The sequence below is a fragment of the Ursus arctos genome, unplaced genomic scaffold (genome assembly GCF_023065955.2).
Source record: "Ursus arctos isolate Adak ecotype North America unplaced genomic scaffold, UrsArc2.0 scaffold_10, whole genome shotgun sequence".
Lineage (NCBI taxonomy): Eukaryota > Metazoa > Chordata > Mammalia > Carnivora > Ursidae > Ursus > Ursus arctos.
In genome coordinates this window covers 73,064,393-73,089,777 of record NW_026622764.1, presented here as the reverse complement: position 1 = coordinate 73,089,777, position 25,385 = coordinate 73,064,393, and the positions used below count along the sequence as shown (strand labels likewise).

At 37.1% G+C, this 25,385-nt stretch overlaps 1 protein-coding gene across 2 annotated transcripts in view; it reads right to left on the bottom strand.

The window, feature by feature from the left end:
* MTMR6 (myotubularin related protein 6) overlaps window positions 1–24,566 on the bottom strand; it is a 33,160-nt gene extending 8,594 nt beyond the window's left edge. The window contains exons 1-10 of one of the 2 annotated variants that reach the window (XM_044381700.3): window positions 24,351–24,534; window positions 12,835–12,951; window positions 8,856–9,018; window positions 7,453–7,610; window positions 6,814–6,942; window positions 4,172–4,306; window positions 3,415–3,528; window positions 1,895–2,027; window positions 1,062–1,171; window positions 533–658 (exon numbers count right to left, since the gene is read on the bottom strand). In XM_044381700.3, coding sequence (XP_044237635.1) covers window positions 533–658; window positions 1,062–1,171; window positions 1,895–2,027; window positions 3,415–3,528; window positions 4,172–4,306; window positions 6,814–6,942; window positions 7,453–7,610; window positions 8,856–9,018; window positions 12,835–12,951; window positions 24,351–24,374 — 1,209 coding nt within the window. In that variant the 5' untranslated portion in view covers window positions 24,375–24,534. Of the gene's footprint in view, window positions 1–532; window positions 659–1,061; window positions 1,172–1,894; window positions 2,028–3,414; window positions 3,529–4,171; window positions 4,307–6,813; window positions 6,943–7,452; window positions 7,611–8,855; window positions 9,019–12,834; window positions 12,952–24,350 lie in introns of both variants that reach the window. The other variant, XM_026493017.4, reaches the window with a different exon arrangement.
* Between the last annotated feature and the right edge of the window lie 819 nt (window positions 24,567–25,385).

Genomic DNA, 25,385 nt, shown 5'->3' with positions numbered 1-25,385 from the left:
GATATAAAACATGCTAACTAATGTGTAATTACAATTAGCGAATGAAGGCATTTTAAATAGAAAGTTTCCTCTAGAACATAATTTTTAAGTACTCTCATTTGTGCCTTGTTTTACATCACTCATATTTGTTGGATAAAAATGAAGGAGAAAATACTGAATATTTCTACTGTAACGTTTTAGAAAAAAAACTTAGACAAGATCAGGCGCGTTCAGGGTGGTATGGCTGTAGATGAAAAAATACTTTTAAATTTAAAACTTATTGTCAAAGAGATAGCACAAATGGAAATCAGTCTAACTCAAGGTGTTTCAGCCTCAGCACTATACACCTTTTGGGCCAGTTAGGTCTTTGCTGCAGGGGCTAGCCTCTGCAGGACAGAATATTAGCAGCATCCTGGGCCTCTACCAGCTAAGTGCCAGGTGCACCCTTTTCTTTGTAACAACCAGAACTGTCTCCTAACATTGCCAAATGTCTCCTGGGAGGACAAAATCACTCCTATTTGAGAATCACTGGTCTAGCCAAATCACTCCTTACCATGAATCCTTTGATTGTCCTGTAGTAGGAATCCAATAAAAGAGAGCCAAGGGAACAAACCTGGGAAGTCCTATCCCAACCATCAGAACAATGGACCAACACACTTGCATTTTCAACCATTATTGCCTGAAAAGGAAGATCACATACTTAGATTACAGCAGAATACATTTTAGGTATATCAGTTAAGTACTACTGACTCAAAAACTATAATAGCAAGTACTGCATTACAAGGAAGAGCAAGGACAGCAAGGACAATGCTGTCACAGCATAACTTCCAAAAAACAAGACAAAACACAAAGCAAACAAAAAACAAAACCAAATCTGCTGTTTCCAAGTGTCTGGGGATTTCTTTTTAAGTCCCTACATGAAGTGCTACATGATCTTTTAAAGCTTGAATTAAAGTAAGCCTCATTGAAGAAGTAAAACATAAAAGTTCTGACTGGAAAGGGTACCAGCACCCAACAGAATAAATGCATTCCTTCCCAACCATTATAAATCCGCAAACAAAATATGAGCGAAGAAGAGTTACTTTGGCTAAGAAGATTGCAGCATCCATAACAGCTTTGATATGGCGAAGCCATCCTGAGCTCTCCAAACCAGAGTAGAAGTCACCGACAGAAAGCCCTTTGGTACCATTGACTAAAAAGGGGAAAAAAAACATTTCATTAGAATGCGGCTAGAATCTCCACTTCTCCTATTCAAGCTCTGAGTGAGTGAATGGGAGGAAGAGGACAAAATAAAAAACAAGACCCTGTAAATGAAAAGATGCTATTAGAACCTCAATATTGGATTTTTGGGGTTCATTTTTCTGTCATTCTTTGTGCTTAAAAAAAGCTCCAATCTCTTTTAAAAAAAAAAAATTTGGAGGACTAAGTGTTTAAAAGTCTGATATGTTAATTTTTAAAATTCCGCACCACGACTGGAAAGATACCTTAATACTTAAATGGAGCATTACTATTAATCTTCACTGTACAGACTAAGCAAAAATTTTTATCTAATAATAACCATTTTTTTTTTGCAAAACCATTAGAAGTGTACTGTCCAACACAGTAGCCACTACCCGAACTGACACATGGGTAGTCCAAACTGAGATGTGATTTAACAGTGTAAAATACATACTAGACAATTTTTAAGACTTAAAGGAAAAAAATCTAAAATGTGTCACTACTTATTTTTTACACTGATTACATGTTAACATGTTTTTAATAGATTACGTAAAATATATTAATTTCAACTTTTTTTTTTTACGTTTTGAATGTGAATATTGGAAAATTTTAAATTACATAGTTTTAAATTTTATAATGTGCTAACATTATATTTCTATTAGATAAAAGTTGCCTCAAAGACAAAAAATAATCATACCTTCCAGTAATTTCTGAAGGCTGGACCGCATGACATGAATATTTTCAATTCCAACAAACTGAAATCTAATGTTAGAATAGTTGTCTTCATTTTCATAACCTTTTCCAGCTGCTCTGTTGGCCATAGCATTCAGCTGAAATTTAAAGTTTTAGAAATTTAGAGACAAATTGCTTTTGTTTAGTTTACCAAAGCATCATGAAAATACTAAATAAACCATATTTTAGCAGAGTTTAAAGAACTCCTCAAAACTGAATATGCTACCATTTTTAATAAGTAAAAATGTCACGTATGTTATTAAGAGTAAGGACACTTTATATAAAGTAACAACACAATTGCTATATAATGGAAAGGTCAGACAAGAAGTTCCCCCACAAATAATTTATGAAACTAATTCACTTATGTTTTTAGTTTTCCCTATGTTTATAATATTTCAAAATTTAAAAAAGAAAGAAGTATCTCTTATCTGAATCCTAAATGATTCAGAGATGAGCCGAGCTGGGAAGTTTTCTGTTACAGGATGAACCTATTAGATTCACTTCAGAGCAAGCCTGTGTGGAACACAAGATCATTCAGAGAGCCACAGGGACCCTGAAAAATTTGGATCTGAAATAGACGTCAGATTATTTGAGGTTCTCCATATTAGAGATTACTGGAGGCCCACACAGTACATACCATGGCATATAATCCACTAGCTCGATGCATCTCCAAAAATTGGGCCAAAACTGGTCTCTAAGGAGAAAACAGACTGCCACTGGCCCATGGTCTTTGGTCACTAGATCAAATGCTATCAGAGGTTCATTTAAGATTTGGTATGTTTAATTCTTTCAGACTAGGATTTCATATTGCACATTACTACAGTTTACAAAATATTCTTATGAACTTGGATGAAACAAAACCTAAATTGGAAGAAAAAGTAACTTTTCATTCAGTAGATGGGGGCCCAGGTTGGTAACAAGAACAGTTCAATTCTACCTACTGACTCACTGGTTATTCAGCACCTATGATGACAAAGGTGAGAGTTAGATATTAAAATGGTTCCACAATATTACCAGTCAAGTTGAAGTTTAAATAGTACAAACAAAACTACCAAAGAAAGGCCTATTTTCTGTGTAGAAGTCAATTATATAAATAAGAGGTACTAGGTCCTGGGAACAGATCACCCTCAGGCCTCATATTCAGAAAGTCTTGTATTACAACCATCTTTTATATCTAGTATCACCTGGAAGTAATTCTGACCAATGAATCCACCCAGATTAAACAAGGAAGAAAAATAAAATTTGTCTTACAAGAGATATCACCAACATTCTTGACTTCTAAGAAAGTCTTTTCTTGTTAACAAGATAAAAAATTATCAAATTATCAATTTCTAGGTTTTAATACTTCTTAATTTACTCAAATTAATCTCATCTTCTGTTTCCTCCATTATTTTTTGTGAGAATGCATAATGATGAGAATAACTTCTAAAACAGCTACCATTCCTTTCAACAAAGCTGCCTAAAATTGTGCTCTATATCGCTCACTCGCTTTTTCTCATCGCTTTCTCTTATTTTCTCATCATTCCAGATTTTTGAAGAAATCCTCACTATAATTCTGCCAATGTCCTTTTGTGTAGCCCACCAGCTCTGCATTCGATGCTATAATAAAAATTAAAAGTAATGTTAGCTATTACCATTCAGGATTTTAACTACTTTAGTTTCAGGATCCTATATGAATTAGTTGCTTAACTGTGTTTATAAAAAGAAAAAGGGATTCTGACATTTGTCTCAATGATAAAAATTGAACCTAACATTACAGATGCCTAACAGAACAACTATTTCCTGTTCACTATTTATAATTCTCTAGTTCAGTGTTTCCTAACTCACTATTTTCCTTATTTTCTTGAATATTTCAAATTAAGGCCCATTATTTTAACACAAAGTGTTTTGACAATTAAAAATTCTACCAAAAGAATAAGATTTTCTAATTTTTCACAACACATACACTATTTAATATTTCTTCATAATAATATAAGACTTCCACACTATCAAGAGTTTCCAATATAAAAATCTGTTTTTCTAAATTTATATATAAATCAGAAGACATGAGAAATCACCATCTGGGAAACAGGTCTCCTAAGCTGGTATCCTTTAAAAGACTGCTTTCCTCAGTATCATTAGCCTCAGTTAATTTAAAACTGGGATTCAGATAGGTTAAATATGGGTAAATTGATCAACTCTCATTAATTAAAGTATCAAAGATAATTAAACTAACAGACTGTACTAGATTCAAGACACATACTTTGGGCCTGGTATCCATGACATACATATAGCGATTGACTGGATTGGCTTTACTAATGGCTTGAAGCAAATGTTCATCCTCCAGGCACCTGGCACTGAATCCTGATAGTGGTTGACTACATCGACAAATGGCAGCCTAATTTTAAAAGGACAGAAAACAACAGATTATCCAAAGATGTCTAAAACATGTCTTAAACAAAAATGCTTAAAAGAAAAACAAAAGTTAAAATCAAATGCGTAATCTGTTTAAGTTGGCAGGACAATTAGAAGATATTCACCTTGACATCCTATTTGAATTAAACACTACATGAACATCTCGATGTTACATAAGCTTTCCCAATATTATGGTGGATTAGATATTTACTCTTGTTCAAAGTCTTAAAAAAAGATTAGAAGATTTAGACCCATATATTTTTTCTCCAATTTCATCAATACCAACTCCAACTTAACCATACCCAATCATTCCAGCCATAGCATCATTAAGGAAAAAAAAAAGTATACATAAACTCACACATTTTAAATTCACATACAAAATAAAACCATGAGAATTTAGTAAAATAGAAGAAAATAAAATATAAAATATAAAATTCTTTTCAGACGTACTTTCTAAGTTAGGCACTGAATATCTATTTTCAGCCCAGCTTTCCAATAAACAATGTACACAAACATGGGTGTGTCAAACAGAGGCCATAACCAGTCATAACTCCCTATGACTTGCTATGAAGAACAGATTAGGAATTTCTGTTTAAAGTTTTACTTTTTACCTCTGGCTCCCTTCTAAAACCCAAGTAAAGTTCTAATGAAGACATCTAAAATGTATAAATCAAAAGATTAAAGAGAACGGAAAAGGAGAGAAAAATAGAGTAGAGATGTTAATAAAATTTCAGGAAATGAAAGCAATCGATTGACAAGTTAGTAATGACCAATTTACCAGAACAAAAAAAGTGGCCAAGTTGTTATAAGTCAACAATAAGCAAGCATTGATTTGGTACCTCTGAAAGCCTGAGCTGGAGTGTAACTGAAAAGAGAATTGGTTGAATATTCAGATAGAGACTAGTTAAGGCTCCCCGATCTTCCCTCACCTTGAAGACAAAGTTTATTCTATGAAAAGGATTAACCTGAAGACTCTGGACAATATGCACAGATGTGGGTGGGAGCGAAGCCCTATACCCCCCCAAAACAAGAGGATGAAGTAAAGCCTACAAAAAAATGTGAGATCCTCGAATCTGCCTTCCCACACTTGAATCCTGGACAGAACTAACACACATATTGGGATGAAAATTAACAACAGAAAGAATCCAAAGACAGAAATCACTCATGCACACAAACTTCTAAATAGCTTGTGGTACCTCACTCTTTAAGTATGAGAGGCCAGCCAAGAATCAGATATCTGAAAGACATGAAAAACAAAAAAAGCAAAATAAACAGCAAAAAGGAACTCTGAGCAACAGACAACTAATGCAGTGAGCAACAGACAACTAATGTGGGGAGCAAAAGAATTCTTTTAAAAAAATTCTTAATGTCTTCAGAGAACCCAGTCATCACAGCCAAGAATAGAAAAATGTCTAAAAAGTTCAGAAAATAGGAAAGAGTTCTTAGATTTTAAAAATGGTTGAGCAAAAATAAAGAGGTGGACTGGAAACAAAGTTGAGGAAATTTTCTAAAAACTAGAAAGAGATGGAAAATCGGAGAGAAAACTAAGAAAAACGGAGGCTTACAGAAGCCCACTTGCCAACTAACACACACACACACACAAGTACAAAGAAAAGTAACAGAAGAGAGGAAGTTACCACAGAAATAGAGAAGTAACTTCCCAAAAGTGAGTTCCCAGATAGAATTAAAAAAAAAACACGCCAAGGCACTTCACTGTGAAATTTCAGAACACTGAGGAATAAAGATTCTAAAAGCTTCCTGAGGAGAAAAAATCAGGTCACAAAGCAGTGGGAGTCAGTACTGGCATGGAACTCCACAACCTGCTAGCTGTTAGATATAGGAAAAGTGATTTACCCTCTCTTTACAGGATGAAAGTGACAATTAGCAGAGCCTACCTTATAAAATTATCATGGGACTTCACGCATATAAAGCATCTAACACATAGTACCTTGTGGCCTACTCTTACAAGCTACAAAGGAAAATTTTGCTGTAATGAGCAATACCTATTAAAGCATCTCAGTATAAAGATGTCTCCTCCCCCTCTCCGTATTGCAAAATCCTTCTGATTGGAAGAGCTTTCTATAAAAATTGTGAGCCTGAAATACCGTTGGCTCTCTTCTTTTTCTCAATAGTTGATTTGTCAAAACCATCTGGTTTCCCCAAATATAAGCAGGATCAAAAGAGAACCACAAGAAAGAAGAACCTAACTATTCACTAATTTCATTATTTTCAAACCCCTACCAGAAGAAAGGAAAGACTGAAGGAGGATAGGGGAGGAAAGAACAATGACAAGTATAAAAGTTTCTATATCTCAGGGTAATTTTAAAATTTCAAAAAACGTAATCAAGAGAAAAGCCAACACTTCTCTATCAGCAACATTGTAATAATGACCTCCCTATGTAAAAATGAGTGTTCGCTGGATACTTAAACCTGAAGGGGGGTTATACCACATTTGTAAAAGAAAAAAAGAAAAAGAAAATCTCTTCTTACCTCTTTATTTTGATGATAATAGGAAAGAACTGGGAATCTTCCCTTGCTCCGGAACTTGGAACTACCAACAATTATCGGTTTGCTTGCTATTCGGGGAACATAAAGTTCTCTGGGATAAGTTTCACAAATCTGTAAAAATCAAATAAAATATAACCATTCTACCCACAGTTCAAAAACTATGAAGTTAAAAAACAGCTTTAAAACTTACTAAATGCAAGAACAGTACGTAGCAATATATAGACAACTTACTACTATGACACTCTCTCAGTACTAACACTTTCTGAATTTCTCCAAAGGGTTGCTAAGTCGAAATAAGTCAGAGAAAGACAAATACTGTGTGATTTCACTCATATGTGGAATTTAAGAAACAAAACAAATCAGCAAAGGGGAACAAAGAGAGGGCGGCAAACCAAGAAACAGACTCTTAACCATAAACAACAAACTGATAGTCACCAGATGGGAGTTGGGTGGGGAGATGGGTGAAATAGGGATGGGGATTAAGGAGGGCACGTGTCATGATGAGCACCCGGTGTTGTATGGAAGTGCTGAATCACTATACTGTACACCTGAAACTAATATCACAGTGTATGTTAACTGGAATATAAAAAAAAAAGTAAAAAAAAAAAGTTGCTGAGCTACCTTGTATTCTCGGTTGCCATCAGACAGCTGCCAGTTTGAATTTGGCACTCCCATCCTCTTATACTCCTCGGCAAGGTCAATGAGCTGCCAGCCTCGTAGTCGTTCCAAATCATTTTGTTTGGGATTATAAGAGAATGCATAGAGATCTTCATATTTTGCTATAGTATACAAAATACATAAATGTTATGATACGACTAGGATTTAAAACTCTACAAATAACAGTAATTTTTCAGTTTTATCCCTCCATTTTTTCTTTAAAATTTTCAAAGAGATAACTAATACCTGAACATATTTGAACTCAATTTATTTTCTCAGGTCTTTAATTCAAATGATCGCATCTAAAGGCATACATATCAATCTGAGATTCAATTTATATCATCAACAAAAGCTAAGAAACAATACTTTTATATTAAATAGTATAATATTTCCTTTTCTTAAAAGTATAATTTTAATGACACAGACACTGCTCACCCACTACACTTCCCAAATGAGATATAAAATTGAAATACTAATGTTGTGATAGAAAACTAGAGATGGCATATAGAACATGAGATTGCATAAATGTTCCCACACGACAGTGTCGACCAAAACTGGCAACGATTGCCCAGAGCTCCAGAAAGCACTTACTCCTGAATAATATTAAGCCCCTAAAGTGACAGAACTATCTTTACTATAAGATCTGGCTTAACTTGGGACAACGGGATAAATGCTACAGGCTTTATGTGTTAGGAAAGAAGGGTGTATATATACCTAGACCACTGCAGTCCAGGTGTTCAATGACAAAGTAACATTCAGTAACCAGTGTGCTTTGTCCCCTGGAAAGATCTACATAATTCAAGTCATGTTGGGGGAAGGAAGCCTCCAGATCCCAAAGGCATAGTGACAGGATTCCTTTTTCCAGCCTACACTCCTCTCACTCCTACCTTTAGTAAAGTAGGATTCACCCTCTCTTTTCCCTCTGATCATCTCCCTTATGCTCCACTCTGGTCAATTAAATTCATTGGTCCCACTGCTACCAGAGGAGCCTGAACTTCCTTAACTTTTCATTTAGCAATCAATTTCCAAGTTATTCCCCTTGGTTGTGGATACCCACTTGAGGGGAGGAAAAAAAAAAAAAAAAACCTCTGCTGTTGGCTACCAACAAACTTTAAAAACTAATATATATCTATGGTTTTTAAAATCTGTACTCTAAATGTTTAACTTTTTCCTTACTCCTACCCCTTCTGTGGAAACCATTCTTACAATTCAGATCAGAAGTATCTAATTATTTCCAAGCCAAATTTTTTGGAATAGAGTGCACAAGAACTTAAGAGTAACTTCAAGCAAAAAGTAACAATGGCATATTAAGTATCTTAGATAATCCATCTCAAAATTAAGTAAGCTTTGGTCTCTAAAAACAGTACCTTGTTTTGAGAGTTGTAGCAAAGAATTGTAAATATCATGGCAATCTCTTTCTCTGGGAACAATGAAATGCACAATCCTGAAGTTCTTGCACTGAATCACAAGTGGGCATCCAGAAGTAGTCAAAGCTAGTTTCTCTACTAAGGCAATATGGTGGTGCAATATCTACAGCATGAAAAAAATGTGATCATCATCATAAAAAAGCACTAAATACTGTATTCTCTTCCAGAGCACATAAATGCTAGAAATGCCCTCTTTAAGCAAAGTACTCAAAACTTGTGACTGAATGCCTAAGCCAGAACTACGCTGATACCTCCTCCATCACTCCACATATTCAGTACACCATCAAACCCCGAGAACTGCATCTCCTGCATACTTCTGTAACCTGTCCACTTCTCTCCATGTCCACTGTCACTCCCCTAGCTGCAATGCTTCCACTATTTCTCACCGGGTAACTATAAATAGCCTCCTAACAGCTCTCTCCATATCTACTCTTGACCCCCTCTAATCCATTTTCTATAAGGCAGGTGAGAGACCATTAAAAAGCGATTAAAGAAAAGTAATCTAGTCATGTCATTTCCCAGACTCTGGCTCTAGAGTCATTTCAAGTCCCTTCCCACATCAAGTTCGAGTGACAGAGTCCTCTTTTGGCTCCTCAAATGCACCAATCTCCTTTACACACACAGAGTTGCTCCTACTAACTGGGAAATTGTAGATCTACTTCTTCACCTAGGAACTTCCAGTATTATTTCTGGCCTTTGTTTAAATCTCATCACCAAGAACAGCCTGACAACCCCCACAGCCTTTCCCAAGTAAGTTAGGTCCCCCCCATTTTCTTATGCCTATAGTTTCCCTTCATAGCACTTAGAACATGAGTAATTCCTTGCATAGTGAATGTCTATTTCTCCAGCCAGAGGCTGGGAACTTCGTAAGGGGCAATATTATGGCTAAGTTGAGCACCCTTTTATCTCCAGCCCCTAACACAGTATCTGGACCATTACAATGACCCTACTTAAATTTTAAAAAGTTTCAAATGTTATATCTTTTAAACCCAAACTTAAAATTTGACCAAGTCAGCAATACAAGTGTCATTGCTTATACCTCCATCACAATGTTTACTGAATGAATGAGTGAATAGAAAGTCCTACTATAAACTCACTAGTTAATGGCATTTTAAATATATGATAACCATTCATATCAGTTCTAATATTCTGCTTGCTACTAAAAAAAGTTTTCTTTTTCTCAATACCATTCCTTTGAATTTAAAATATTTATTTATATATTTTTTGAATTTAAAATATTTATAGAAAGTTTTTCTAGAAAATCAAGGATCTTAGAGTCATAGCAGGTTCCTGAATGATAAAACTCATATCATGACAAGAAATCAATTCATCCCAAATTAATTTAAAACTTTAATATAAGTTCAGTAAAAAATTCCAAACTGCTTTTTGCCTTTTTCTGTGGCAGGGTAAGAGATGGATGATTATTTATATCATACATATATATTACAGAATTATAATATTAAATGTTGATATTAATCATAATAATTATATATATTTTCTCAAGTTCTCATGCAAGACTAAATGCAAAAAATTACCAAGAAAAGCTTAAAAAAATTGATAAGAACTTGTTCTACAGACATTAAAAGTATACATAACACAGATATTTAGTACACATTACACATAGCCCAACTTATGGCTAAGATTTAGCACTATTAACATTTATATTAGTAGGGCTGTGCCAAGTTACTACTCTTGAAGAGACCTGGCTCTGCCACTAACTAGTTATGTGATCTTGAAAAAATAATTATCTGTAAAATAAGAAAAAGATAAAGTTAGTAAGTCCCCTTCTAGATCTAAAATATTCATTTCTATGGATCGAGTGTATTAAACAGATTTCATTCAGGAGAGACATATGGGAGTATACTGATAAAAAGGCATTTTAAGGACAATAATAGGAGATAATAACACATGTTTTTTCACTGTCCCCCAAACTATGTTCCCAACATCTCCAAGAAGAGGTCTACGGGAAACTTCCCTATCTCTAGGAGATGGAAAACATACTGAGAAGATACTGAGGCATACGGACAAAGGAAGGGTAGACAAAGTGGACGGTAACATGACTAATGATTTTACAAGAAGGCCCTGCTAGGTGAAACCCTTGACAGTTCCTGGGCCAACACTGGATGGGGAAGAGCACCAGTGCCTCAAGGGAATACAACTTCTCTGAGATCAACATCTCAGGTAAATATCTTGACTTACTTATTGCAATCACGTATCAACTGGATGGCCTTCCTGGGGAAATCAAGAGAGTACAATAAAAGAGAGATTGTATTAAAAGCTACAGTCAGGGGCGCCTGGGTGGCTCAGTCGTTAATCGAGCCCCGCATCGGGCTCCCTGCTCCACTGGGAGCCTGCTTCATCCTCTCCCACTCTCCCTGCTTGTGTTCCCTCTCTCACTGGCTGTCTCTCTGTCAAATAAATAAATAAAATCTTTAAAAAAACAAATAAATAAATAAAAGCTACAGTCAACAAAGCAGTATGCTATTATACAGCGGAATCAATATATCAAAAGAACGGAACAGAGTTCAAAAGCAAACCCTCACTTTATTTATGACAGAGTTGATACTACACATTAATGCATTGAAACTGTCAATAAACGGCACCAGTATCTATATAAAAATAAAAATAAAAGAATAAAAATAAAAATGAATCCCTAAGTTATATCATCCAAGAAAATATTTCCCATATGTATTAACAACTTATACTTGAAACACAAAATGTAAGCTTTTAGAAAAAAAGTACAGGAGAATCTTTATAACTTTAAGAATCCCTTAAGTCAGGGGCGCCTGGGTGGCACAGCGGTTAAGCGTCTGCCTTCGGCTCAGGGCGTGATCCTGGCGTTATGGGATCGAGCCCCACATCAGGCTCCTCTGCTATGAGCCTGCTTCTTCCTCTCCCACTCCCCCTGCTTGTGTTCCCTCTCTCGCTGGCTGTCTCTGTCTCTGTTGAATAAATAAATAAAATCTTTAAAAAAAAAAAAAAAAAAAAAGAATCCCTTAAGTCAGAAAACAGCATAAACCATGAAAGAAAAAATGAAAAATCTAATACACTAAAATTTTAAACTCTAATTCAAAGACGTGTATACACACAAGATAAGCCACACACTGGGAGAATTACCTACAACACACATACCTGACAAAACATTAACAACCAGACTCTTATAAAGCCAATAAAAGGACAAACAGCCCAAGAGAAAAATAAAGGGAAATCTAAAGGCCAAGATATCTGAAAAGACGACTTCCTTGTAAATTAAAATTACAATTAAATTAAAATCACAACTGCACATCCACCAGAGAGGCAAAAATTTTAGAGCTAACAATATCAATGTTGCTGCTGCTGATGGACAATGTATCACACTCTACTGAGAATACTTTGAGACAACTATTTTGGAGAGGGGCCACATTAGTGAAGAAAAATATGCACTTATCTAAGACCCAGTAATTTTACTCCCAGGCATATACAGGAAGAAATATATACAAAATATCCATTACTGTATTATTTGATCTACAATCAATCAATTAAAAAACACCATAACTGCAATTTGGTATAAAAATAACATGGATGGGGTGAGCTCTCATTCTCTCTCTCAAATAAATAAAATCTTTAAAAAAATACAGTGGACTATGCCATTTGAACTATTAAATATGTACATATATTACTCAAATTTTTTAAAAGGAACAAGTAGGTATTTTATAATTATTAATGCAGATAAAAAGAGTCTTGCCATATCTTACAAGAGAGCTCCACATTCTACATGGTATCCTTGTTTTATTAGGAGGGAAGGTAGAAGTGATCAGGTGACTTTGAAAATTTTTTTGTTGAAACAGGTAACCAATGATTAAATTTTTTGTACATGATTAAAATGAAATACAGCAAGAGGCCAAGTCCATTACTGCAGTACAGCAGATGTCCTTCTTACCCAGGTTTCTTTCTGATGAGAATCTATAAATAATAGATGTGTGGCCGTAAGATAGAGTGTTCCCGTTAGTGACTTGTTGCTGGTACTGAATCGATCAAGTAATTTCACTTGCTCAACCTAAAAAAAAGAAAAGTTATTTCTCATTTCAAAAGTAATACAAATTCTTTGTTATCCCAGGATTTAAATGTACCATTTTCAAATTTTTTCCTCTTTTTATTCAAAAACATAAGTTCATTTAATGTTGAACATTAAATTTCACATATCTTGGGGACTGTGTAAACCACAAGTAACACAGGTACTATTTAGAGTTAGAAATAAAACCAATAAAGCAACTCTGTAAAAAAAAAAAAATAACACAAATATTAAGGGAAACAGGAAGGAGGCACATGATAAACAAACAGTTTTCATATCCAAGAATCCATACATTTTTAATTTAAGTATTAGTTAACATACAGTGCACTATTGGTTTCTGGAGTAGAATTCAGTGATTCATCACTTACATAAAACACCCAGTGCTCATCACAACAAGTGCCCTCTTAAGTATCCACCACCTATCTAGCCTATCCCCCACCACCTCCCTCCATCAACCCTGAGTATGTTCTCTATCATTAAGAGTCTCTTATGGTTTATTTCCCTATTTTTCTTTTTCCCCTTTCCCTATTTTCATCTGTTTTCTTTCTTAAATTCCATATATGAGTGAGATCATAGGTATATGTCTTTCTCTATTTCACTTAGCATAATATCCTTCAGCTCCATTCGCGTCATTGCAATTGGCAAGATTTCATTTTCTTGATGGCTGAGTAATATTCCATTGCATATATACACATCTTCTTTATCCATTTATCAGTTGATGGACATTTGGGCTCTCTCCATAGTTTGGCTATTGTCGATAATGCTGCTATAAACGTTGAGGTGCATGTACCCCTTCAAATCTGTATTTTTGGATCCTTTGGGTAAATAGCTAGTAGTGCAATTGCTGGATTATAGGGTAGCTCTATTTTTAACTTTTTGAGGAAACTCCATACTGTTTTTCCAGAGTAGCTGCACCAGTTTACATTCCCACCAACAGTGCAAGAGGGTTCCCCTTACTCCACAACCTCACCAACACCTGTTGTTTCCTGTGTTAATTTTAGCCATTCTGAGATGCAAGAGTTCATGTATTTAAGTCATTAGCAAATCAAGTAATAGATATATACAGTTATTATCTAGCATCATGGAGGTAAATTACCAGAAAAATTATATCAAGAAACACTTAAATGGTTGCAAAGTCCAACTTAATCTCTATATTCTCCTCACCACTCCATCCAAGACAATGTTTTGTGGTCAGCTCTGTGCTTTTACTCATACTGTTCTCCCTTCCTAAGATAGTCTCTTCTGCTTAGCTAAGTGCTAAGCATTCTTCGGGGCTCACTGATGCCCGATCTCCTGACTGGAATACTTCTCAGAAAATTAATTGACTTACTTAATGTCTCAGCTTTGTAGTTACTTCCTCCTGGCTCTGAATTCCCTGTCACAGATTATATCATGTGCTACTTCTTTGTCCTCTAGTGGCTGAGACAGTGAGGTACACAGTACTTCTTTATTAATAGTACACACGCACACACACACGAGGTTGCCACTGGAGAGTGGGGTTACAGTTGGCCAGGACTGTGTAAGAGACCACTGTTTTGAAAACACAATTATTTATTTGTGCCCATTCTTTTGGGGAGGGAAAAAGAGTAAAACAACCATTACCAACTTAAAATTTTTAATCCACAGCTATAACAGCAGGTTGTAGACAGTTTTTTAACTTGTAGGTCTTCAAAGCCAGATTACTAACAATTACCTCATTCATTCTGTACTTCCCCCCCACATATATTTTTTTTTCCCTTACTAAAATTGAAGAAGCAAATGCCCCCATTATGAAATTATTATTTCCAAAATAATAACTACCATGTAAAAAGCTAATTAGCTCTCCCAAAGAAATTTAATTCCAGAGTTTTTTTTTTTTACTTATAACAGCAGCTGTTCAAATAAGTTAAAATTTAAATGTAAAATTAAAATACCTGTTTTTGATACAAAATTTTATTTGTATGGGGCAGCAATGAATTGAGTTTTAACATTTTTTTCTGGAAACTCAGAGATATGATCTAATTTATATAGCTCAAGTCTGACAGTTGATCTGACATATAAAAACTGTCAGATCATTATACACATTGCCCTTTAAGGTAACAGGAAAACCTCCTTCTTACAAACCTGTATGAAAATTTCTCTTGGAGATCAGCATTTATTTCATTGTTTAGGACCATTTCTTCCTTAAATAAAAATCTAATTTCATTATACAACCCACTTTGAATAAAACCTTAAATGTAAACACTTAAAATGGGATCAGCTACTGCTGACTCCTCTTCAATTGTGCTAGACTTGAAGCCAACCAACAGCAATACCATAATATAAATCTCACCTGCCTTACCTCTGAAGCAATTAAAGCGAAGTGTTAATGGCTCTAAAGAAAAGAGAATTAATGAATATATATGGAAATAAAGGTTACCATGAAGTATCAACACTACTCAAGCAAACAATTTGTGCCAACATCATTTTGTAGCACTTCACATAGTACTCAAAAAAGATTAAAAAAAAAGATATTGGCAAGTAGTTTAAAGGGAGTGGTGGCTGATGTTATTATCAGTAATTTAACTGAAAACTAAGTTTGTTTTTTTTCAAGTCCATATGAAGTTTTTTAATCTGTGGATTTTCAAAAGGTCATAAATATTTGTTATGCTTCAATCATAAGCCATAAATAATTTTTTGACAAGGCACAAATTCTATACACACAATTATCTACACTCAAAACAATCACATCACTTTCATTTGAATTTTAACCCTCTTCTGTCCAACCCCTATTCCTTACTATTCATCCTCAGGGGCTCCATTCTCTATAGGCATTTTATTCACTGTCATTATTTTAACCTATACGTTAATGACTCTCCAAACTAAGTGCCCAACTCTGAGCTCTGCCTGCTATACACATAATAACTATAATAATTCCTGACATAGTACTGAGGTCTTACTATATGCCCAGTGCTATGATAAGTGCTTAAGATACATTATTTCTTTTAATTTTCACAATTCCTATGTAGTAAGTACTATTAATCTCTGTATAGAAACTGAAACTTAAGAGAAGTTGGTTAAATGTCCCAACACCACACAGCTAGTAACATCTAGTAAGTGGAATAGCGCGGTAATAACCCTTTGTTACAGTTCTGATTCCTGAGGTAGAACACCTTCCCACCATGCTATACTGCCCCACTTGGATATCTTAAGACTCATATTAAGCATACAGAAAATGAAACTGATTTTCCCTCACCCCTCACAAGGTTCCTAATCCTGTATTTCTGATCTAATATGACTCCATCCTCATCCAGTCACCCACATTAGAAATCTGGGAATCATCTTACAACTTCCTCTTGACCGCCCAATATTCAATTAATCACCAATTCCTATCAAGTTTATAGCTTAAATATTTTTAAAATCTGAACCTTCCACTACTGTTAGAATAGTTCCTACATTATAAAGCAACTGTTAATGTGTACATCTCTCCCACTAAAGCCATAACATACCCCAGGGCAAGAACCGTCTCTTATTTACATCTGACTACCTAATGACTAATATAGCATCTGACACAATAAATGTTCGTTGAACTAGGGTGAAAGGCCATAGAAACATTTCCCACAGGGAGAAAACAGAAGGTGTCCACAGTTTACCAGTTGTCTCTTGCTGAAATCATCCAAGAGATTTATTATATAAAGTTCTTCTTTGTTACATTATACTGTCCCTCATTTCTCTCTGCCACCTTTTCCCCACATACATGAACGGTAAATATTCAGTAATTTACGAATAAATGAACAAACTTAAAATAAGTAGAAAAATTACCAAGAGCGTATAGCTATAGTTCAGCTTTTTTTGTTTTTAAATACACGTGTGGACTCTCAGTCTGCTATTTCCACCCCATCACCCAATTAAGACAAAGTCACTCTTCCTCTAGAGCTGCATAACACTACGTAGTTCTTTCAGGCTTGTTGTCTATCAAGATTGGAAATTCAAGTTAAAAATACTCTTCCTAACACTCCACGCCTATTTCTTGATTCCCCCTAATTTCTACATCCAAAATTATCTGAAATTCCATTTATTAGATCTTTTAATTCTGGTTACCTACATTCAAGTCCCACAGCCTAGCTGTTCATCTGAATCATCTCTGAAACTCTGCATAAATACAAATCCTAAGCCCCATTCAACTTCACTCATCTCCAAAAATCTGTATTTTTCTTAAAGGTTATTTACTTATTTATTTATTTGAGAGAGAGTGAGAGAGAGCACGGATACAAACAGGGTAGTGGCAGAGGGAGAAGGAGAAGCAGACTCCCCACTGAGCAGGGAGCCCCATGTGAGGCTCAATCCCAGGACCCTGGGATCAGACACTTTAACCGACTGAGCCACCCAGGTGCCCCCAAAGATCTGTATTTTTAAGAAGCTCATCAGGTCATTTTTATGCAACTGATATTCCTTCTAACTCCAAATTAATCCCTCTTGCTCTTAACTCACATTAGGCTAGGTTCCTTCTCTATCTTTATGCTCCATTCCCAAATATTTAAGGCCCCAGCTTGTGTAGTCCTCCCATTAAAAAGAACTTCCTACAACTATGGTCCCTTAAAATATACAACTGCATTATGGGTATATGCTTACCCCCCCCACACACACACACATACACACACATCTTTGAAGAACATCCACATAAATATACACTTTCAGGAAAGAGAGTTTACTGATTCACTCCACAGAAATTTACTGGCTATCAACTAAAGGCCAAATAGTCTGGGTCTCATTTTCTTTATGTATAAAATAAGGACAACAATCTCTTCCTCGAGGGCTGTAGTAAGGTTGGATAATAAATATAGGTACTTTACCCCACGTTTGCAATAAAGTGCTCAGATGTTTGCAAAAATGACTACTGTTAGTAAGTTAATAAGCTGATGAGGTTAAGTTGAGCCCTGACAGTCCTCTGTATTAAACTAGTGTTCAAATTCAAATGGAGAAAGGACAGAGGAGGCACATAGCCTTTAAAAGCAAATTCAATATTCTAATGTGTCCTACAGCTGGAAAAAACTGTTTTCCTAATATAATATTGAAAGCAAAGCTGAACAAAATTTTCTTAACTCTAACACAGAAAATATAGAATTCTCAGAAGAGAGAGAACACAAAAGGGGAGAGGCACTAACATTTAATGAAAAAGAAACACCTGTAAGGTACAGCATCTATGTTGTAGATAAAAGGATACAGAGGATTTTAAGCACAGTAGCCCATGACCAGGTATGTTTTTTAAGAAGATCTTTCCAATGGCAATGTGGAGAAAATGTTGAGTAGAGAAGAGACAGGAGGTGGGTAACCAGGTAAAAGGCTAATGAAGTAATCTAGGGGGGCCTGGGAGAGATATGATAAGGGCCGAGATTAAGCTGCAATAGACAGCATAAAGAGGAAGCCCTTCTTGAAGATGTATATTAAGCTTGTCAGACTGGTTGCCATTCACTAAGATACGGTATAAAAGGAAATGTAAATCTGAGAGAAAAGAGACTACATAGGACTTTAATAAACTGAAGATTATTACCCTAGTAAATGGAAAATTATATTCAAATCAAGAAAATATAATAGAAAGTCTATCATTACATGACTGCTCCAATATGGCAATTGCTATATGGATATGACTGATAATAAAATTAATCTGAACATTATTGCAAAACATTTATTTAGTACGTTAGGTTCTGGAGAAACTTTAGGTTCTGAGAAAACTTACTGATTATTCTGTTCTTAGCTGTCAAGTCCCAAGGTAAATGTAAAAAACAAAAGAGAGCAGAGCTTTTTCTTTGCTAAAATTATCAGCATACAAATTTCAAACCAGAGACTTAGCCAACTTGTAAGCACCAACTGCTGCCTCATATTTCTGTTTATCACCAAGGAACTGACTTTACAGATGTTGCTACAGATTTTTCCCAATGCTTTCCTGGAAATGTTTTAAATCAGGTATTTAGGAAGCAATCCCGACTCTTTCAAGTCCCCAGCACTGAGACACTATGGAAAGAGTGGTAGGACCCTTTAATTATAGGTATTATCACAGGCAAAAAGAGAATGGGGAAGAAAAACAAGGTTTTGGGAAGAGAAAAAATAAGCAAAGAAGAAACAGAGTAGGGAGAAGAGAATTGGAGGGTATAGTCATTATGGTAAGGATGGGAAATGCCAACACATTACTTTAAGGGCCATTTAGTTGAATTATTGCCAACTCCGGGCCTGCACTAAAAGGTACTCGAAAAGGAAGATCAAATTTCAGCTGATTACAAAAGCTGGAAATGAAAAAACACAGGATATCTCACATACTCGGTATTACATCCTGAAAATTCGGACACCAAGTGGCCTCTGGGACTAGAAAGGACCAATGGCCATCTTCATTCAATCAACGTTCTGTAGCCAACAGCTGTACTTTACAACTACATGACAAGGGCTATTGAAGCAGACAGAAAACACACTGTCACAGTTTCTCTCACCTGTTGTGAGCCGCCCCTTTAGCTAGGCACCCATTCGGGACTCTCAGTATCATTATTCCATACTCCATAGCACTGACATCTTTCAAAAAGAAAGAGCTTCAATTTGCCTTTGTGAAGGCAAAAGGGCAGAGACTTTCATCTCTCTTTGTTTGTGTATCCCAAGTTCCTACAACAGCGTCTGGCTGCATAACTCACCAAACAAAACAGATCATAAAACCAAGGGCACTTTTCAGTCCTATCTTATTTTGCTTTTCTGCAGCACTGGACACAGGTGACTTTCCATGAATGGCTTCCTGTCTCACTCAATAAAAGCAAAGATTTCACATTCATCTTCAAGACTTGCCCGTCCCCAACTTTCAATCTCCTACTGTGCTCTCTCCTTCACTCACTCTGATCTAGCCACACTGGTCTTCTTGCTAGTTTTTACTAACCAGGCATGCCCACCATAGGGTTTTTGTCCTTGCTGTTCCCTCTGTTGGGATTCTCCCAGCCTCCCCTCCCCAACTCCTGCCCCTGTGAAGATGGTTTGCTCTCTCTTTCAGTCTGTATTCAAGTGTCCCTATCTCTGTAAAGACTTCCCTATTTACAACTGCCCTCCCCCAACCTCACCCTGGCACTCTCCATAGCATTCACTACCATCTGCCATATTATATATTTGACTTGTTAACTTTGTTTACTGTTATGTCTCCCCCAACTAGAAAATAAGTTTTGGAATGGCAGGGACTTTTGTCTGGGAACCACCATTTCCCCAGTACACAGAACAGTACCAGGCCCTAAGAAAAGGAGAGAGCAGAGAAGAGGGAACAAAGAAGGAAATTAGAATAGGGAAGACCTCCCTCCTTGTGATTCCCCTCTTCCCGTTATATCCCTAATACTCTTTCTCTGACTCCTCTTCCTCTGCTTGCTCCTTTTTAAGTATTCCCAGGGCTCTAACCTTCACACTCTTCTCCACAGAGCCTCTATATATACGCCTCGCATAAACTCATCCATAAAAGAAAACATTGATGGGGCGCCTGGGTGGCACAGCAGTTAAGCGTCTGCCTTCAGCTCAGAGCGTGATCCCGGCGTTGTGGGATCGAGTCCCACATCAGGCTCCTCCGCTATGAGCCTGCTTCTTCCTCTCCCACTCCCCTGCTGTGTTCCCTCTCTCGCTGGCTGTCTCTATGTCAAATAAATAAATAAAATCTTTAAAAAAAAAAAAAAAAACATTGATGATTACCTAAACAGTGACAACTTCCGAATCTATTCTTCTGGAGCACACCTTTTCCCTAACCCTACACCCTCATAATAGGCTACCTACTAGACAAAATCCTACCCCCTAAGTTCCTCTCCTCCATCCCTTACCTTCCTTCCAGTCCTACTCACACTGACCTACTTCACTATTCAAATCTATCTATCTATCTATCTATCTATTCATAAAAGATTTTATTTATTTACTTGAGAGACAGGAAGAGGGATCGTGCACAGGTGCACGAGTGGGGGCAGGCAGAGAGAGAAGCAGACTCCCCACTGAGCAGGGAGCTCTACGCAGAACCCTGGGATCATGACCTGAGCTGAAGGCAGACACTTAACTAACTGAGCCACCCAGGCGCCACTCAAATCTCCTGATTAGACAATTACTCTGTGAGGCAGAGGAGTGTTATGGTTAAGAGAACAGGACCAGTATCAGAAAGACCTGGATTCAAGTCCCCAGCTCCACCTCTTCCTTATTAGAACTAGCTGTTTGAGTCAGGATAAGTTACTTAATTTCTGCAAATTTCAGTTTTCTCACCTGTATAATAGGATAACATGAGTGAGTCAAATAGCACTTTATGTGAGGAAAAGCATTCAGGTGCTCCCCACAATCTACTGGCTCTTATTCTTAGTCATTCTTAGTTTGCATCTCTTTGTAACTGATTACACATATTTGTGTACATACACCTATGATCGCACATTCTAATGACAAAAATGGGTAGCAAGCTAAGAACAAACTAGGCATTACTAGGCATAATTCAACTTGAGCCCTACTGGGGTCAGATTTTCATGGGACATTCCATTCCTTAACAGATTCTAGAAAGCAGTCTTCCATATATAGTTTAGGAAAACATTCTTCCATTACATTCTGTAAAGTTCCATTCACAAACAGCACAACATCATTCGACATCAATAGATGATGTCAGCCGAAGCACTGGAGCCTGGCAGGGAAAGGAGAAAGACTGCATAAAGAAGAACTGTCTCTGCATATTTCCCATTGTTTCTTGGCAAGACTATCTCATTATGGTGAAATCAGAGCTGAAAATGATAGGCAGAGCTTGGAAATAGTCTTTCAGAAATTCAAATTCAGACTTGACACCTTTAGTTATGCCATATAGTAAGTAAACCAAATGTTTATCTGATAAATCTCTGGTTCATAAGCAATAGTAAAAAAAACCCACACACACAATGACCATAACAATACAAAAATAATATCACATAAATATAATTTACTTATGTCAAAAAGAGGTTTACAGGAAAAAAGCTCTTAGAATTATTATTATTAGGATTCATTTCTGAATATTAATACATTTTAACAATTAGATTAAAATTAGAGAAGTAATGAAAAAAAAATATGACAAACCTTGGTTTAAATCCTAACTCTACCCTTCATGAGATAATTGTGCAGATTACTTCAATTCTCCAAGCCTATTTCCTTCTCATCTGCAAATGCTGACAATGTACCCAACTGGTAGGGTTATTTAAGAAATTAGTGACAACTGTGTATAAATTAGCATGTTTGTGAAATTATAAATATTGTAAAGTAATATTGCACAGTTGGTTACACTGACATAGAGTTGCTCAAGAAATGGTAATTACTACCTTTCAAATACAGCTGTCTCAATATAGAACAAATAGTTACATAGGACTACTTTATCATAGTGACTAAACTGCATACTTCAAAACAGCTAAGTAAACTTAAAGCAATTCATTTTTAGTTCTGAAATACAATCATTTTTGCAGTAAATTAACCATGTCCAAGTGAAGGTTATGGAAAATAGTATAATAATGCAATAGGCTAGGGGCGCCTGGGTGGCTCAGTCGTTAAGCGTCTGTCTTCAGCCCAGGGTGTGATCCCAGGGTTCTGGGATCGAGCCCCCATCGGACTCCCTGCTCCGCTGGGAGCCTGCTTCTTCCTCTCCTACTCCCCCTGCTTGTGTTCCCTCTCTCACTGGCTGTGTCTCTCTCTGTCAAATAAATAAATAAAATCTTTTAAAAAAATAATGCAATAGGCTATGTTCATAAATATCTTTTAAGAATAAGTCATAATTTAAGAAAATATTATAATTCACACATCAATTATCAGAATGTACAGTGAGGTCCATGTCTATCGTGCTCACTGGTCTATAGCCAGTGTCTGTCCTGTGCCTGGCAAATAACTGGGACCTATTAAGTATTAGTTTAATTGCAGTCTACCTACAGCCACTTACGATTATTCTGGAGTACCGGTGGTCCTACGCTAGAAGAATAACTCAGTAATAAAAGAGCACAACTTGAAAAATAATTTTAATAGAAAAGTATTCAGAAATCTTCTCCCCCTTAAAAAGTCATAAAAGCACCTTACTAAACCATCAGGATAGGCCCACTGTGAAAAACTACTATATAATACACATTTGGAACCCTGGAACCAGGACAAGAACCTGATCTCATGCATGCTCTGGTCCTCTTTTCCATCTTTGTTTTCTACTAGTTTGGTTATTTACTTAACCACCCTTCTATTTTCAAACTTTAAGAGCCAGCAACTTGAATTATACAGTTACTTTACCATTCTTCTCTTAAGAAAAAAAAAAAGAGAGATTTTCAAAAAGGGGTTAGTTTTTAGAATCTTCAGTTATTATAGTATGTGCAATGTTATAAACAAGCTCTAACAAAAATCCCTCACACCTTAAAAAGGTTCGTGAAACATTTTAAGGACATAGACCTCGAATTCTCCATGGAACAAATGAAGACAACGTATGTCTGCTATTTCTTCCAAATGAACGGTAACTTTAGGATGCGCAGGAATTAAGTGATGGCTTTAACAAAACATGAGGAGTCAAGATTCACAGTGGGTCCTCTTCCTGACTTTGTTAGGCTCCAGGCCATCTTAAAATCATGTTATTCAATTCTTCTTGTCTTGATTTATGTCTTCTCCCTCCCTAGGCTGAAGCTGAACTTAATTCTTGGCAACGTAACTTGGTAATATTTTGATGCCATTTCCTTCAGTTTCAACATCTGTCATGGAATTATAAGAATACTTGTTCGTGCCTAAAAATAAATGCCTTTCGCACGCAAAAATTAAGCGTGGGACTTAATAAGATCAACTAAAAAAGAGTTCCATCAGACACTTGAAAATATGGGATAACGTTTTCCTTCTCAGTAACTCCTCTGTTAAACTGACTACTGGCACTAAAGACAATGAAGTTCTGAAGCACAAAGACGGAATACCAAATCTAAATGACTGGTTGGAGACCGAGACAACAAAGTGAGGTGGAGCAGAGTGCTGATCTCAGCGCCTCCAAAACTTGCATCAAGAATCTGTGACACAAGACAATTCATGGTGAACAAGGAAAAGCTTACACGATATCGCAACGCTGATTTAAGGACCCACCCGTTTTCCGGTCTCTGGGGAGGCGAATGCCTGAAAACAGCGAAGCTAAAGCAGCCCCAATTTTGCCCAAGAAAGTGTAGCGCTGAGAGGACGGCGACCAATTTCATGGGACTTAACCCCCAGCAGCCCAAATCATCCACACCACACCAAAGAGTGAAAGCGGGACGCCCAGTCCCACAGGTACAGGAGGCCTCCGCACCCACCCGGGCCCTAAGTGCCCGTGCCCTCCCAGACTAGGCCAGGGCAGGCCCCCTGGTCCGGCCAGCCGAGCTACCGTCGCCCCCCAACCTCTGCCGGGTCAGACCGTGGCTAGAGCCTAACAGTTCTCCACGTCGGACTACCTTGGTCGTACGGATGTGCTCCATCCCGAGGAGACGTCCGTCGGCAACGCGACTCACGGGCGTACCATTGAGCGAGAGAACCAGGGCGGGCCCAACGACCCAGGCCCAGCAGGAACTACCAGCCGGCCTGCGCCGCAGCCCGTCAGCCCGCCCCCTGCTAGCGTCAACCGCGCAGGCGCAGCCGACGGCGCCGTCTCCTAGAAACACTTCCCCAAGCCCGCGGCAGCTGAGGGGAGAAGACGCGCGGGGCAGAGTGTCCTCAGAGGGAGAGCGGCGTCTGGTTCTTCCCGGCCTGCCGTGGGTCCTACAGCGCCCCCTGCATGTGGAGGCTCATCACCACCAACCCTCCCCCCCCCCACAAGAATCTATTCTAAGTATCATCGGGTTTATTTACTGTAGCCTTATTTGAAACAATCAAAATTCCCAATACTACACAATTAGTTATGTAAAAGTGTAGTATGTCCATGCACACAAGTTATCCCTTAAAAGTTATGGAGTAGATCTTAAATAAACAAATGTTCAATGGGCAAAAAAGTATGCGGTAGATCTTAACAAGTTAAAGCCGAACAAACTAAAAATCATCAACTTTTCCTAGATCTGCAAGAGAACTGAGGTCCCAGGCACACCGCTACCTCCAGAATTAGAGAGAGGGGCAGGCAAATACAGAGAATCACAATTTAAGAGAATAGGAAACCCACAAGCAATAACCTCCCTGGGATCTAGTGCCAAGCCGCAATCCTATGGGCCCAACCAGTGCTGGGCAGTTTCTTTTACTCAGTACATCATGTCCAACAATCCCGAAAAACTTACAAGGCATACTGAAGGGCAGAAAACAGTGTGAAGACACAGAGCAAGCATCAAAACCAGACTTGGATATGACAGGGATGTTGGAATTATTAGATTGAAAGTTTAAAACAATTAGGATTAATATGCTAAAGACTCTAATTTATCCGGATAAAAGAGACAACATGCAAGAACAGATGGACAATATAAACAGAGATGGGAATTCTAAGAAAGAACTGAAGAGAAATGACA